Source organism: Channa argus, chromosome 19 (genome assembly GCF_033026475.1).
Source record: "Channa argus isolate prfri chromosome 19, Channa argus male v1.0, whole genome shotgun sequence".
NCBI classification, from domain to species: Eukaryota; Metazoa; Chordata; class Actinopteri; order Anabantiformes; family Channidae; genus Channa; species Channa argus.
The window spans coordinates 14,225,783-14,242,607 of record NC_090215.1 but is presented as its reverse complement, the minus strand read 5'-3'; the positions used below and the strand labels follow the sequence as shown (position 1 = coordinate 14,242,607).

Below are 16,825 nucleotides of genomic sequence, written 5' to 3'. Positions count from 1 at the left end.
AAAACAATCACCACAAGTATTTCAACGCAATAACAGAAAAGTTGTCTTTCTAGGATTGAGAGTTTTCGAAGTGTATTTACTTGGATACTGTGTAGGTTTACAGTATGTTAAATCCATTAAAATGTCATCAGACGTCACACATCACAGCCAACACCACCTTGTTGCCCACAGTGCTTGAGGACTGGCTGTTGCACCATTTGTGAAATTACTGTAACTCTAAAAATATATTTTATAGTCTGTAACTCTGTTCTTCCTTTACACTCTGAAGAAAAGAGCTTTTCCACCAGAGTTTTGGTTTGAGTGCGCAAAAGACAGATATCTGCAGGAGTGAAAAGAGTGACCAGGTGACAGAAATGACAGCGGGCAGAGAAGATGGTACAGCCGTGAGAGGACCGGCCCTGAAATTAACGAATGCTGGGAGGGTGACTCAGAGACAAAGCCCCAGAGGCCTGCAAGAAGCAGATAGCCGGCTCCTCCTCCTCAGTTTCCCCTGTCGTCCCCAAACACATTCCTCCATCTTTATGGAAGAATGCAAATTCACATTATCTCTCCTTTGCTAGTGTCTGTGCCTGTCTGTTCCTTCTCACCATCACCCAGAACATTTCTAAAGCCAGCTCAACATTTCCAGTGGTCGAAGATCAAGTGGGAAAATGAAACCGTGATGATAATGACAATACGAGACACAACAGATTATTTCTTTATTATTCCAGCGGCAGTCGAATGCAGCGCAGCATCTCTGAAATAGTTGGGTAAGAGCGGGGCTTTATTCTTTGATGTGATAATGGTTGGTTGTGGTTTCGCTGTCAAGACTCAAGTGGAAAATTGCTTTGCACACTCTGGCAAACACGTCTGCTGAGTCACATGTCTAACCCACACATATACACATCCCCTGATACCCCCAGATCTCTGGGGGCCGCAAGACCACTTGTTTCCAGTTCAAAGCCACTGGTCTGGTTTCTCTTCCAGTTAAGTCTGGTGTGGAGCTGGAGTGTGGTGCAGAGTGCTGGGAGTGGTTTGTTTTCTTTAATACCCCAGTCTGGCACACAACCCCACAGAGGTGAGAGCTGTAAATGGTCTTGTATCTGGCTGGCTGGTGGGTGACAGTGGTTTGTGCCACTGTGAGTTTTTTTTTTTCGATCCTGCAGCTTCTGGTTAAGTTTTCACAGAAACAATATCTAAAGAGATACTCATTCTTTTCAGTATTCACACCTAAGATCTTTGTACATTGGCCACAACGCTTTCACAGGTATGTTGAGTACCACAGACACATTCATAGACACTTACAGCATGTGCACACTTTTTCTTCTTCTACTCCAGAACCACTCTGTAAATGCTGCCACATTCCCTCCTAAACCCCATAGCAATAAAAACTGTCTGTGCAGAGTCTAATATGCCAAGCTTAAAGAGTATATCCAATAATAACACTAGTAACTATTATCAAGGGAATCCTAGAACAGTGTTCACTTACCACCAGTCGCTACGGTGATTTCACGCAGGAAATGTCCATAAAAAGGGAAATCGAAGGACAGATTGACTCTCTGTGAGGGGAAAAACAGACAGATGACCCGGTCAGAAAGACAGAGGGGAGAGCAGGATCAGACAAGAAACCGTATTTTTCTTAAAAACAACAAGAGGACTTAGACCAGAGGGAAAATGGGGAAAGAAAACAGGGTGTGCTGCGTATAACTGCTCAGCTAGTTGAGAGTGATTTCAGGGCAGAAGAATGAAGATTGGGTTTTAAATAATGTCATCTAAAACGTATTATTATCACGTAAGATTTACTGTGCATGCAGGCATTAAGTAAACAGGTCACTTGAACATAGTGGTGACAACACACAGTATGAGTCAATGCAATACAAGAAAGTATTAAGTGTTTAAAGAAATTACAGAAGGTCTTACAGTGAACTGTAAGGCCTTCGATAAAACTAGCAGAGAACATTTTCAATAAGTATTCTGACAGTGAATCATACGACAAATAAAATGCATGTTTGCTAATAAGGAAGCAACCAATAATAAAACTTATTTAAACACTGAGCAGTAAAAAGCTATTTCTACACACTTGAACTGTACATCACTTTACGGAAGCTTGTATAGGACCAAAGCAGGAAAAAGAAAAGAAAAGAAATTACAATCAAGGTGACATACTAAAGTGATACTACACTGTCGCCCATAAAGTTGATATAAATCTTTTACCTCTTAGGAATATGTTGAAAAAAAATTATTCCAACTTTATGGGGAACAGTGTATATTCAAATTTTCAGTTCCTCTATTTAGCATTTATTTTAACTGTACAAATTTATCACACCTTTATAAAGTGTTATTTCTAGTATATTTGCATCTTTATCACAATAATTCAAGTCTTACCACTGTTTCAGTCAAAGTTGTGGCATCAAAAATCTGATATTTACTAAGTGAAACTGATCACATAGGCAAAAAAATGCTTTGATTTATGCCAAAAAACCTAAAATCCCCTTAAAACTAGATAGGTGGTCTGTACGTGCAGCTTATTACCACTTAAAATCATCATGTAACATATTTGTATTTAAAGTGTAATGACAGCCTCACAGAATTATTCACTACTGTACCATGGGTTTTACATGGAAACCTTTCAGAAAAGGCATTTTAAACAAAGTTATGAGATATGTTGATACATATGACTTACTATGTGAGCTTCGACTAATAGGAAACAATATTGACCATAATTATTTGATGTTTAACTTACCATTAATATAAATCGTTTCTGCTTTCTGTATTCCTGTTTTTCCTTTGTTCATTTTTCTATGCTCCTCCTGATTTGCTATGTTGCACTTTTTCTGTGTTTTTCTTTCTTATATTGGTAGAAACAGTTTCTACACTACTTAGTTTAAAAATATGTTGATTTAATTAACACATCATAAAAAGAGCTGGAAAGAAACTGCACTATAATAAATTACTACTATGACCAAAAGAACAACAAACAGCTTGTGTCTATTACCACAGTGATGGTTTATGTTTTCATTATTTCTTTCCTGAACTGAACACACTACAGTTGCTGCCAGAAAATGTGAGAGATGGACAACGCTCTCTAAATATGCAGTGCTTATGTACATCATGCCAGGGGTGTAATCCTGTGGTGCACCACAGTTAATCTTGCAGACTAAATAACCAATCCAGATTTTAGCTTTTCTACAGGCCTGTAATGGAGCTGACCTCTGCAGCTGTGTCTTGTTTTACAATCTTATTGGCCAACTTCTGTCAGTGTATGAGCCAACGTGCTGGCAGGGAGCAGGGCAAGGAAGGAACATGGAGGCTTTCTCTAACCCTTTACTAGCGCTCAGACTTTTATGCAGGTTCTCAGAACTTTACCTGGCCTCATAATAAAGTATTTGTTTAAAATGTTAAAATCTGCTGACACAGTGTATGAATTTCAGCACAGAGGGTTTTCATTTCATTTTGCACTACAAAATCACAATCACATTATCCAGGCATTACTCTTCTGACTGAATTGCTTCGCTGGTCATTGAATTAGAAAATTCACTTATTACATTTTTTTCAGACTACACTAAACTTAGAGAAACCTTCTACACCCCTCCTATACTATTCAAAAGAAAAGCCTGTTAGCCAGGATGTTCTGTTCTGTGACTAAAAATGTATGGTTCAATCCATCATTACATGACTGAAGGTAGAGGAGCAGAATGCACAATGTGGGACTCTATTCTATCTCCTCTCCAGCTATTGTTCACTCTGGGTGCTTTCTCTTTCTTTTTTTTACGCCTGTGACTGCCCTGCTGCTCTGTCTTTCCAGTCAGTCTCCTGCTGCCTTGTGTGACTTCATCAGTATGCATCTCACATAGGTCACCTGCTTGTGCTGAGGTGCAGGGAGAGGAGCTTTTAAATTTTCACTGCAGAGAAGCTTTTAAACAGTTTAAACACTTAAAGGAACTCTTCTTTGTAACCTCATCTTTTGCTTTTGATGGCAGAAGAAACCAATACACTATGAACAATGGTTGTTATGTCAAAGTGTTGGTGTCTCTGTGGTAACATACAATCATATGGCTAACCTCACGAGGATCCTAAGTCTATTTTACAACTATGCTGCTGTGACTAATAATTTAAGTTATACAAACTTGTGAGTGGTCACTCTTATTAAAAAAAAAAAAGGTACTTTAGGATGATGGATGTGTTTCATGAAAGAACCCTGAAGAGAGAAAGGCTCTCTGTGGCCACCTTAAATCTGAGTTTAGAATATTGGCATGTTTTTGTGCCTATCATGGCTCAACATGTAAATTTCAACCTTGATAAAAACAATACACATTTTGTGTACACAATGCACATTTTGTAAAATAAACATTTTTGTAGGGAAAAACATCTCTTTGTATTAAAGGTCATAAGGTATATTAGAGGAAGACTCTTACCGCTGCTTGTCTGTGTGTGTTGGACAGGATACCGTGGATCTTCACTTTCTCCTTGTCCATCTGGTCTATATTTACCCACAGGCCCTTGCTCATCGGGTCTGATGGGCCGTATGTTTTTGATGTGTAGTAGTTGTGATGTGTGTCCTCCTGTAGAAAGCATTGTGTGAGTAAGTTTGCAGATTGATTTCAACATAAAGGCTTAAGAGCCATAGAACAAACAAAAGTAATTTCTAAAATAGAGCTTAAAGGAGAGAATAGATATTGCTATGTTCCTCTGTGAATTACACTGATGGGCTATCTGCTATTATTATATCGTATACAATGTCAAATATATTAGTGCACATTTATACAAAGCCATCATGCAGCTGATTGTTCCACTCAGCGGCTTTGAGCCAAAACTAAACTCATGTGTGCAGCACTGAAAATCAATAAAAGTATTTTTAATTTACTTTGGAACAATTTGGCTGCTAAATTCCATTAAATGACAAAGCAATAATTTCCATTATGTACGCTGAGTGCGCATTCTCTTTCTTTCATTCAGCTCTGTGGTTTTCATTAGAGCACAATCAGAACACAAAGTGTTTTTTAATCAACTAAAGGAACAAAATACAAGAAGCCAATCCACTTCTTCCGCTGTTACAAAGCTCGAACCAGACAGACTGCAAAGTCAGGATTGCTTTTTATAACCGAAACATTCATGGACTTTCAAAAGCCATGTGGGAGAGGTTTGCATGCTTTTATTATTTCCTGTAGAGAATGAGAATGAATGCCTCGTCGTGGGTCCTCTATTGCTCATCTCCTTCGCTCTGGGTCTAATGAGACACCACACGGCTGTGGCTTTTATCTAAAACATTGTAAAAGTTAATGCTTTGCTGAGAGGGATGTGTACACTATGCTGACTGTGATCTTAGCAAAAGGAACTCGCAGAGCTCTGTGGATGCTTTGATATATGGGTGGTATTATTCTCAGCTACTGCTCTCTGGTTGTCAAAAGGCCATGAGACAAACATTAATTAAAACACAATCCTCCTCTGTTCAGTTCGTTTTGCTTCAAGGATTCATATTTCCCTCAGAGAGTTATAATCTAATACCTATTCAATATTCAGCCCGGGATATAAGACAGAAAGATAATGTTTCAGGCTTAGCGGAGCCTCTGAGGAACTGATAAATATCAAAATTCCAAATGAAGTTCAGCCATGTAGGTGGTGTTACATATGATTAATTTGTAGATTTAAACAAACATTGCCAGGAGCCTTTCATCACAGCTTAGGAGTGTAGACAAATTGTGTCAGGGAAAAAAGGCCCCTCCAGGCAGCCTTAGTCAGCACATTATGTTCAGAATAGAAAACAAGGGCACTCGAAAAGGGAGTAGACACTGGTGCAAAGCTACAGCGCTTCCTGCTAATCAGCACAAGATGTTTTTGGTGATACAGCTGTCACAAAAACCTGTCAGAACACTGGATTATGAGCAGCTTAAAAAGTAGGGAGAGAGCGGATGGCTTAAATATACTGTGTGCATCATGAGCCACGAGAAATAAGAAAGAAAAAACCTGCATGTTATTAATTCGCATTACAGGAATTAATAAATAATCAGAGACAGAACAGCAGATTTTAATTAGACTTTATGATCATTTATTTTCCAGTAGCATTACAAATGTCAAAGATTTCTTGATTAAGTTTTTTTAAATCCCTCCTAAACTCAACAATTTGTTGCTTGTGCCCAAACTGAGCCCTCTTTGACCCTCTACTGTGATTCAAACGCTGCACACAGGCTCCTCAGAGATGAGAGAGGCCAGCTGGCAGTTCTTCCCCTCAAGGAGAGGAGTGAAGGGGAAGATGGGCAGGGCGCCAGTGCCCAGCTGGGTGTAGGTGGGCAAGAAGCTGTGAGGGCTTTTCAAGAGCACAGCAAAAAGAGTACAAGGAGCATGGCCAAGGAAACAGTAAAACAAACACAAACATTACATTTTGATAGGAGGTCTTTAAATCAGGTGCTGGGAAAATTGTGCCAAAAATCTGCCAAGTAAGTCTGGTATTTAGTATTTGTTGAAACTACGATGTGAAAACTGTAGGTTCTAGGATAGATGGCTGCAGGTTTGTATGGGCAATTTAAAAAGGATAGAAAACAATCGTAGAGCTTGAAAACATTAAATGGCTACTAAACAACTACTACGCTAAATAGTGACAGAAAATAATGACAACCATGGATGAGATCAAACAATCCTATGTGTATTTCTACTTGGTGAGGAAGTTACTGGAGCTACTGAAAAGAATTTTGTTCTTCAAAAAGCAACTAATTAACCTCTTCCCGAATAGAAATTAGCTCTTTAAATGCAATGTCAGGCTGAATTAATACAGTGAAATAGACTATGTAATTATCATAAAAAAAGATCTCCATTCGAAACTCTCTCTTTATCAGCGTTACGGTGACTGACAAGTGTCAGTCACCATAGCGTTTCTATTCACATTGTGAAAAACAAGTTAGGAAATAACAGAAGGTAAAACAATATAAAATGCAAAAAAAGAGTAACAGCATGATGAACTGACCTTTTCACTTACAGGAAAAGAACGAAGCAGTAAAATTACCGCTGACATTTTATATATGTAAAATGTTCTGTACAGGAATCAGCAGCAGACAGCAGTGCAGACGATGTTGAACGTATTTATTAAAGACTAAATGGCTGTGATATACATCTCTGTGCTGACCTCAGTACTTAAACGGCCTGTGGTTGGATGGAAGTACTACAGCATATTAGCAGTAAATCTCTTTTTTAAGCCAGTAATGCGATACAGAAAAATGTTTTAGAAAATCAAATGTGGCATTTAAGTAAATGTAAAGTGCTAATTATGAACAGTTGATAGCTTGAATACATTTCTGAAATGTATTTTAAATGTAGTTGGTAAGGCAGTCGTCCTTATCTTGTAATTTATTTTGCACCTTAATTTCAACCACTGGCAGACACACCCACAATAACAACAATTTTATTACCCAAAAACTAGCTTTTTTTCTCTATTCTGGAAACTTACACTACAATCTGCTTTTTCGGTGGTAATTCTACACTCTGGCAAAGAAGCCCATTGAGGCCCCCTAAACCAATCCATCCATCCACTGTATATAACCACTTATCCTGCATAGGGTCATGGTGCTAGAACCTATCCTAGCTTTCATTGAGCGAGAAGTGGGGTACACCTTGGCAAGGTCACCAGCTCATCTCAGGGATGACACAGAGAGACAAACAGACCGTTTACATGGACTTACGTAAATTGGTTACAGCCCGGCTTTCACTGCAAGGCTGATTTCTTATGTGCCAGGTTTACGGGGATTTGGGAAACCTGCCTTCTCCAGGTAGATTTACTTTGGAGAATGCCGATTAGTCTGCCAAGGGATTACTTATCGGCTTTCTCCAACTGCGCATGTGCGTCAGGCTGCAGACAGTAAGCTGCAAGCAGCAGAGTGAATGTATGAATGAGAGTAGAGATCGTTAATGAGTTAACGGGGCAATGCTGCCTCAGTTTTGAAACAAAGTCGGCGTAAGCTTTTCCCTAGTTTGCCTCTGTATAGATGGTACACTTATGGCCATTTTGGTGGCTTTAGCCCCAAAGGCCCCTCTTTCAACAAGTGCTTCTACCGTCATATTATAGGCTACTGACACGCTCAAAGGAGGCTAACAGAAAATACAGATGAATGAGTGACGGGGGGAAATGTAACCTTGTTTTTCCATTTACTATATATCTTGAATCCATGCAAATGAAACTCAAATACTCAAAAAAAAAAAAAAAAAGAACCAAAACCATTGTTTAGAATTCGACTATTTTGTGGCTCAGAAACACAGACTCCTGACTGTGTCAAATATTCCATGTACAGAATCCATCCCGGATTCATTCCTATCTTTGTTTAAAGCATTTACTTGGGCTGCCCACTAACATCAATATTTCATTACACTATGACCTGAATATTTTGTGCCAACATGTTTTCACTTCTGAATAAAGGACTTTATTACTTCACACTCATAAAACTGTATCTGGAGTCGTAGTGATTCAAAAGTACTGGAATCCCCTCAACTCCAAATGCGTATTCACAAACAATTGGTCCACTTTGATTGAGCTGCTTGTCTGACAGCCTTCGCATAAGACAGGGCAAACAGACACGCGGCAGAGTACACAATTTGATGGGATTGTTTGAAAAAGCATTTAAGGATGCAGCTGCTCATGTGTTCATCTCTTTATCAGCTGATAATCAATTATTCATTGTGCCAGTTGTGTCAGCGTGGTGGAACACAAAAATGTGTAACCTCATCTTGACCTGTGCTGCATCTCAGACTATCTCTGAATATTTGTTTTAAATGTCTTAGTTTGAACTAGAAAGGATGTATTATGAGGACTCAATCGGAAACGGAAGTACTTACATTTATTTCCAAAAAAGGAGAGCAGATCCTAAAATCTGTGGATAACTAGAGCCAGTTCAAAATTTGGTCGACATGAACAGACTCAAATAAAAAGATAACAGCATTGCAGTTTGAGAAAGGCAATATAAAATTGATTAGGATCATGGCTTCACTGCCAGCACCAAAAACTGTCACAGAATAATTTACAAAACATTTGTGATTGATTTTAGATTTGAATCCTGTTTTTTGTCTTATTATTACTAATGGAAATTAAAATGCACCAAAAACAGTGAATGGCTTTGTATCATATTTTGATATATGGAAAGTATTTCAGCTACACAAATAAACACGAGCATGTGTGGAAATGTTTAAAAGACAATGTAAATATGGAAATAAAAAAAAAAAAAAAAAAAAATGAGCTGAAGTGAATCTTTGCACCTGATGTTTAATTCAAGCTGTCTGCTGGGTTCAGACAGAATGTGGTTGTACATTAAAGTGATGTTTCAGGGATGTAGAGGTACACAAACTATTTGCAATACTGTCCATCAGAAGAAATCGCTGTAAACCAACACGTGGGCCAAACCACTGAAAAAAGTCTACAACTGTAACAGAAGAAGACAGTGTTCAGTCTAAATGTTAAAGACTACAGCAGGCTGGACACAGAGTGAAATTCAAACAACTCTGGGTTCATCTGAAGAGCATCTCAACTCAATACCAGCTGCCAGAGATGATATAACAGTACAGAGTTTTAAACAGTGAGCAACATAAAGGCAGTAAACCTCTCCCTCCAAACACATTGCCCTCTGGGAATCTTTTAACTTAACAAACTGAGACACAAAACAAACAATTGGGGGAAAAAAAACTCATTTGCATTCACTGCAGGTTTCGAATATGGTACGTGGAAAGAGTAAAAGTAGCACTGAGAATCAGGTGAAGTCATGAAAATTAGCAAGCTGAGCAGCTTGCAGTCATCAAATGCACAGCACATACAATTTTAGAGAGATCATGAGGAGTTTTGTTTCTCCTGGCTTCACTTGTGTTGCTGCACAATGGCTTGATAGGTCAATTTATCATTCAACTGGCTGACATGTACTCTATACATACTGTATTTGATTGGTTTGTTTATGTTCTTCATAAAGGCAGGATCTAAAATGCTACCCTGACAGATGTAAGATTCTGGTCCTGACCTCACAATGGCTCAATTGGCATACAGGTTATTTCTCCGACTTGAGCACATTTTGATGCCAAAAGTAAATTACAAGTAATACAGCAATAATTTCTAAGGGTTATCAGAAAATAACTGAACAGAAGTGTGTGATACTACATGGATCGTACAGCTCTAGAAGTCATTTCATTCAATTCAATTCAATTCAACTTTATTTATATAGTGCCAATTCACAACAAAGTCATCTCAGGGCACTTTACAGAATTCATCCATGAGATAAACTGTAGTACTAAGTCATGCACCAGGAATATGGGCTTAAATGTGTTGGACTGGCTGATGCAATCTGTTGTTGCAAAAGCTGAGCCAAGTTCAACTTTTTCTTTCTGCATTTTTCTTCCTCTGCATTCAAACCTCAGCTGTGCCAGCATAGTTTTACCTAAATTAATTCAGAGCTTCAGCATTTGTTGCAACTTAATAGTGATGCAGTCCAACTGTGCAGAAAAAGGTTTTATCAAATGTGGGAGAGATGCTTAAAAGTACAGTAGAAAAGATGGGGGCTTGGACGAACATTTTCTTATTCAGGTAACCCCTCTTTTACATTCCATTGCTTTATCACCATGATTTTAATCCTGCTGTTCTTAACGTAAAGTGCTTTAATTGTCATACATACAAGATGTACAACAAAATTGCATCAGATGGAGGGTTAGTCCTGAGCCGCTGCCACTGATATGTCTTTAGCGGTAGGTGAAACCAAATCACCAAGAGCAAACCTATGCAAACACAGGGAGAAACCTATGCAAACACTGTCTGTGTGCAAACTGCACACAGACAGGCCCTGTCCGGACTGGGAATTGAACCCAGGCCCTTCTTGCTGTGAGGTAAGAATGCTAACCACACTGCCACTGTCTAGAACCTGAGCCAGCAATCTTTTAGTTACTAGATTCTATCACAAGTTCACCTCTTTTATTTTCCCCATTTTGTTAGCTGTCTAATAAAGGCCCAATATCAAATTAAAAATCTGTAGTCCTCCATACATTTACTACAGGCACAACACTTATCAGTGAAGACACTTGAGAATATAGCTTAAGATTTTCACATGGATTTACACCCCTTTACATCCACTTAACGCTCTTCTGAGAATGGTGGTTTAATGCTTATTAAATTAAGCAAACTTCCAAAAAAATCCATTCATCCATCCATTAGCTGTACTGGCATATCCTTGAAGTTCAATGGGGCGCTGGAGCCGATCCCAGCAGACACAGGGCAAAAGGCGGATTATACCTTGCAAAGGTCAGGACTGAAACACAAACATTCACACTCACATTCAAAAACACAGCCAATTCAGACTCCTGCATATCTGCCTGCACACTCCGTGTTTCAAACCACTATACCACAGTGCAAATGAGAATTTGTGTTTTTTAAATATTGATTAACAATTAAGAATCATAGCACATTAACACATTCTTGTTGAATTCCTTTGTAATATGAACAAACCATTAAAAAAGATTGTTGATATGTTCATTAAATTGCTGGTCAACAACATCACAGCTTTGTGAGTCTGAAGTCTTAACAAAACTTCAGTCAATTCTCAGTAATTCCCTTGTTAAATTACTACACAGACCTACTGAATGTAGCCTATGGTTCAAAAACCATTACAAAATGACCAAATGAGTCAACCAAAAACAGACATTTTCCATTTTGTCTTCCAAGTCTGAGGGTCCTACTGAATATTGTAAGGACTGTGGGGGTTCTCCTTGCTGCCCATGAGCAATTTTCCTCACAGTCTTTCCATGGCTGTCGATATGAGTCCATATGAGGTGCTACTGTAGCATCAGGACTGTCCTGTGCAGAGACCTTTCACACCCTACCTACAGTGTAGCTTTGTGCAAAGTGTGTAAAGTTAATTCATTATACAACTAACTAAATGCATTTGAACAGCTTTATATAACAAAAGAAAACATTTGAAGTATAGCTCCTCCTTCTTATGCAAACAAACCTGACAGAACAGAAAAAATTAACAGCCACAAGCCATTACTGAATACGACAAAAACAGATAAAACCTGGATTGACACAGTATGTTATAACATCATTTTACCTTTACAGCAACCTAAAAACACCTCCAGCTGAGAGCCGAGAGAACTAGGTTTAATGATGTGGAGAGCTGATACAGTGAGTCACAGTCATTTAGGGCGTCAGACAGTCTGTTGTTGAGACAACGGTTATGAACCTGTAAGTCAAGGTGAGATTAATCTAATGTTGGAAACTAACACAACACAGCCTGTCTGCAAATACAAAGCCACTGAAAAAGGAGAGATTTCTTCAGTTCTGTAAGAGTAGAAACCTGATTTAATGTAATTAAGATGATTTGAGTCAACTTTACTTTGGTAAAAATGTATCCCCTGCACATTGTTGTGCTTTTCTTAATCCACAACACATAGCTGTTACCATATGCTGCATTACTTTAATATTTTTGGGAAATACATTACTTACAGGAAGTAAGAAAGTACTGAACAGTGTGAGCAGTGAAGACATATGGCTACGAATGGGAATGGGAAGACAAATTCTTTTAACACTGTTTAGTGTTGCAGCGTACATATGGTACATTAATAAAATACGACAGAATTTTGGGCCAGCAGGCTACAAACATTTGAGTTTATCCAGCTCAATTTACTACAGGCAGCTTACCAGTGCTACAAGTGTAAGACAAAAATACCATGAGCTCCGAAAATTATGTAATAAAAGAAAAGTGGGATAACTTTGGAACCTTTGGAAAAGGATACCAACCCCCCCATTCACAGCATTTGTCTATTGCTAAGGGCATAGTTAGGCCTATAATTGAGAAGTGGAAGGTGGTTGGTAATACAATGACTCTGCCCGGGTCAGGCCATCCCTCCAAACTGGATGGCCGACCGAGGAGGGAACTAGTCAGGGAGACTACCATGAGGCCAGGGCAAAAATGTTTCTATACCTACTGTATAGATTCTGAGAAAGTTTGCTGATTTAAAGCTTTTACACAATATGCGGAACCATGCGAAAGACATGTCTCAAGGTTATTAATATTTCAAGTGAGTGATACAGAGTTTCACTGAAAGTTTCACATTTTATGCTGTTTTGTGTGAATAAAAAGTGAAAATTATTTTCTTATATTGTTGAGCTGTTCTATAATGATAAAATCATCATCACTATACAACTTTATTTCTAAAACAAAACAACATTTGGAGTGTGAACAGCTTATAGAAAAAAACAAAAACATGTAACCTGCAGAACACAGAAGTATAAGCCAAGTATAAGCAGAAAAAATCTGCACAATTTAACAAAAGTGAAGCTGGACTCGAGGGGAGTAAACAAAGACAAACTAGTGTTTTTCAGTGAGCTTGTACATGATTTTGTCATCTTTGGCAAACCAGCTGTTCATCCGTTTCCAGCCTTCACCCTGATCTTAACAAATAAATAATAAAACAGAAGAAAACAGCTTCTGTTAACTTTAAATTCACACAGTTTTTTTTTATAGATTAAACAAAGGAAAAATAATTTAATGCGCAGACAGGAGAACAATTTTAATCTTCTCACCAGCTCTCTGCATGTACAGTAATTGTATTTACCAGAATGTCCAACTATTCCCTTCAAACAAGATCTTTTTGGCGCAGCTTTAATTAAACATGGTCGTAAACATCAATATTTACCTTGGGTTTTTGTTATGCCACTGCCTGTCTAGTGTCATTTTTTCTATCAACAGACAATAACATCTGATGAGAGAAAACAATTTTCTCCACAGGAAATAACTTCAACAAACAGTAGTGCAATTCAGCCAAATGCCTTGTTTTAATTAAAGGTTTAGATCCTCAATGGTTTTGATGGAAATTTCACCACAAAGTAGAGCAGACAGTGAAGCAGCTGTGCCAAGAAAGACATTATGACAAATTAGAATTAGAATGTGTTTATGATATCTTAATGATATTTGGCTCTGTACAATTATTTAAGAGCCGTTTTTATTTGAAGAGCACAGCTCATAATTTGTCTTCTCTCCTTAGTTAAAGCTCCTTCACAGCAAAAAAGGATTTAAATCCTGTTGGGTGGAGGATTTCAGCTCAGCGTCTACTGTTTCTGACCTCAGAATATGAAGCTTTTCTTATATCAACAAAGTGTGGGTGACAGCTTAGGTGTGTGTGTGTGTGTGTGTGTGTGTGTGTGTGTGTGTGTGTGTGTGTGTGTGTGTGTGTGTGTGTGTGTGTGTGTGTGTGTGTGTGTGTGTTTTGGGATGATGACTAGAGGAATGACAGGCTGTTTGTGGTGTGGATCTGTTTTTCCATTCGGTACCAAGAAATGAGCTCCACAGTATGAAAACAATAGGGGAGTGAGGGAAGTTGTGTGTCTGTGTGCACACACACACACAGGCAATTAAGCACAAATGTGTGTAGATCTGACACCAAGTGGTATGAACGTTGGTTTTTGTTACTGTGACTGTGTTTACAATGTGTGTACATACACAAATATGTGTGTGCGTGTGTGTGTTTGTGTGTGTGTGTGTTCACAGCTGACGATCAAAGCTCCCCTCACTTCTTACTGAGAGACGTAGGGCTGTGAACCTGAGATGATTAGAAGCCAAAGGGAAACTTAACGAGCTGTCTGAACCCAGGCAGTTGCCATCATTACAACCTAACTTGTCGCCTCTGTGCACCAGCAATCCCTTTCATTTACACAGACACACACGCATGTACACACACGCACACACACACACACACACACACAGGACAAACCCACTATTAATCTCCTGCAGGTTCACCAACCACTCAAAACTGCAGGAGGCTGGGTTAATTTCCTGTTTTGGTCTCGCAGAGGTCAGATTTAAGAGGATCCACTCCCGTATAGAAGGTAGATGAACAAGGGCTGAGCTTAATTTGATATAAAATATTAATCCTCAAAGGGCCGTCCTAGTCTTTGTTTCATTACCAAACATCCACTCTTCCAGACAGATTTATACCTGCTCCAGGCAACTAACCAGAGAGTATTTTTAGGGGCGGTTCAACATAGGACTTTAGCGATTCATTATCTGTATATTAGCTGGATTCTTTACTGTACAGGAAGTATTAGGCCACAGTACAAAACTTTGACGATTTAAAACATATAGGGCAACATTTTTAAAAAACATTCTTGACCAGTGGCAAAACCCTTTGTAGTTTTGTTAACTGTTTATCAGGCTGTGAAAGGTCACTAATCATAAAACCTGATTTAACACGCTAAGATAACAGAAGATAACAAATGGCGTGGACATGAGTATTATGTAGCAGCCATATTAGAAACATTCTATTTCCAGTCTTTTGAACAGCTACACACACAGGGCTGAACACTACCAGTTGTAATGTGCAGCAAAGGAGACGATTAAAGAACACAAGCAAGTTTGTTACATAGCAGCTTTGAACATTTAATTTAAGCATGTAAAGGAGCAACACACTTACAGTAAATAGCCTCCCCTAGTCCCATTTCAACCTTACTAAAATAAAAATGTATTTTAGCTTAACACCTCTAAGTTGTGGTGTAATGTAAAATTACAGACCCACCGCTTCAATTCTAAACTTTGCTGCTTGTCATTGAAATTTTTCTTCTACAGTCCATAAATCTGTCATGTTTCTATCCCATAAGGGACAGCACTGATTTATTCTTCATTCATCATTTGGTCAGCTTCTGGACAGATCATCACCTACCTCTATTTGTGAGCTGTTGTCGGCTTCCTCTGATGACAACAGGCCTGGAAAAGCCTCAGGCTCCTCCGGCTCCTGGCCTTGCTCCTGACTGGCCCTGTTACTGTCCATGTTACGAGGTTTTGGGGGAACCCATCTCCTCCACCGGTGACTGTAGAGCTTCACATCCATTGCAGCGTCCTCGCCTCCTGTCTGCCCCTGCACGTATGAGTAAGAGACCCCTGTGGAGAGAAAAAAAAGCAAATGAGCTCAAATCACCTTAAAGTGTCACACAAATGTACTTTAATTGGTGCAGTAATAAAGCACGCTAATATAATTTTTAACCCATATTAGCTTCAAACCATTCAGCTCGATGTCAGTCAAACTAAAAAGAAAGTTTGTTTCTGTGTTTGGAGAATCTGTGCGTTGTAAAAGCAAAATAATTACATGGCACAATAATATTTTTACTTTCAATGAGGAAAATCACAGAAGCAGAAACTGTTTGAGCCATTTATCGTGTGTTGCTCCCTCATAAGTCATCGTGTCTGCAGGCTTTTCTCATTTCACTTTGGGAATGAATCTCTTCCTGCCTCAAACAGATGCACATTAGGAACGACTCAGCAGACATCGCACAAACCAGTGGGCCACAGTCGTACCCATTCGTCCCTGTGCCTCAGTCTAAAATGAGATGCGGGTGGCAGGTGAGAAATGTGCTAATACAAACACTAACCTGAATAACAGAAAATGTTCAATCATTCTGAATAAGGAACTGTAAGCCAAATAAAAACATGTTCTGCGATTCTTTACCTTTTCGATTCTAGGAGAGGCAATGTTGAAGTACTTTCCTTGTTTAATGGACTATGTTCAGTTCAGCCCAAAGATTCACACTCCTTAACAATGCAGTTTGTATATTTTACAGGTAAACAATTACGTCAGCAATCAAACGCACAATGGATGTTGCAGAGTTGCTTTCACCTATTTACTCTTTGGTGTTTCATTCATTCAGTATCCACACAGTCCTTATGTATTTTCGAGTGTACTGGTTTTAAAGGAAGTCAAACTCAAACCTCTTTATTGGACAAGTGCAACTGCAATACTGTGATACTCTGGTTATGCTAAATAACCAGGGTGTGTTAAAGTTTTCCGCTCTTTGAAAAGCTCTATTTTGGATGGAAAAATGAGGCTATAGCATGCACAGAAGGCCACA

General features: G+C 38.8%; 1 protein-coding gene across 1 annotated transcript in view; it reads right to left on the bottom strand.

The window, feature by feature from the left end:
- The window catches only part of plxdc2b (plexin domain containing 2b), an 81,775-nt gene that overhangs the window by 33,743 nt on the left and 31,207 nt on the right, over positions 1-16,825 (bottom strand). Inside the window, exons 2-4 of the mRNA XM_067485784.1 lie at positions 15,643-15,860; positions 4,395-4,541; positions 1,469-1,538 (exon numbers count right to left, since the gene is read on the bottom strand). Of these exons, the coding sequence (XP_067341885.1) occupies positions 1,469-1,538; positions 4,395-4,541; positions 15,643-15,860 (435 nt within the window). The remainder of the gene's footprint in view (positions 1-1,468; positions 1,539-4,394; positions 4,542-15,642; positions 15,861-16,825) is intronic.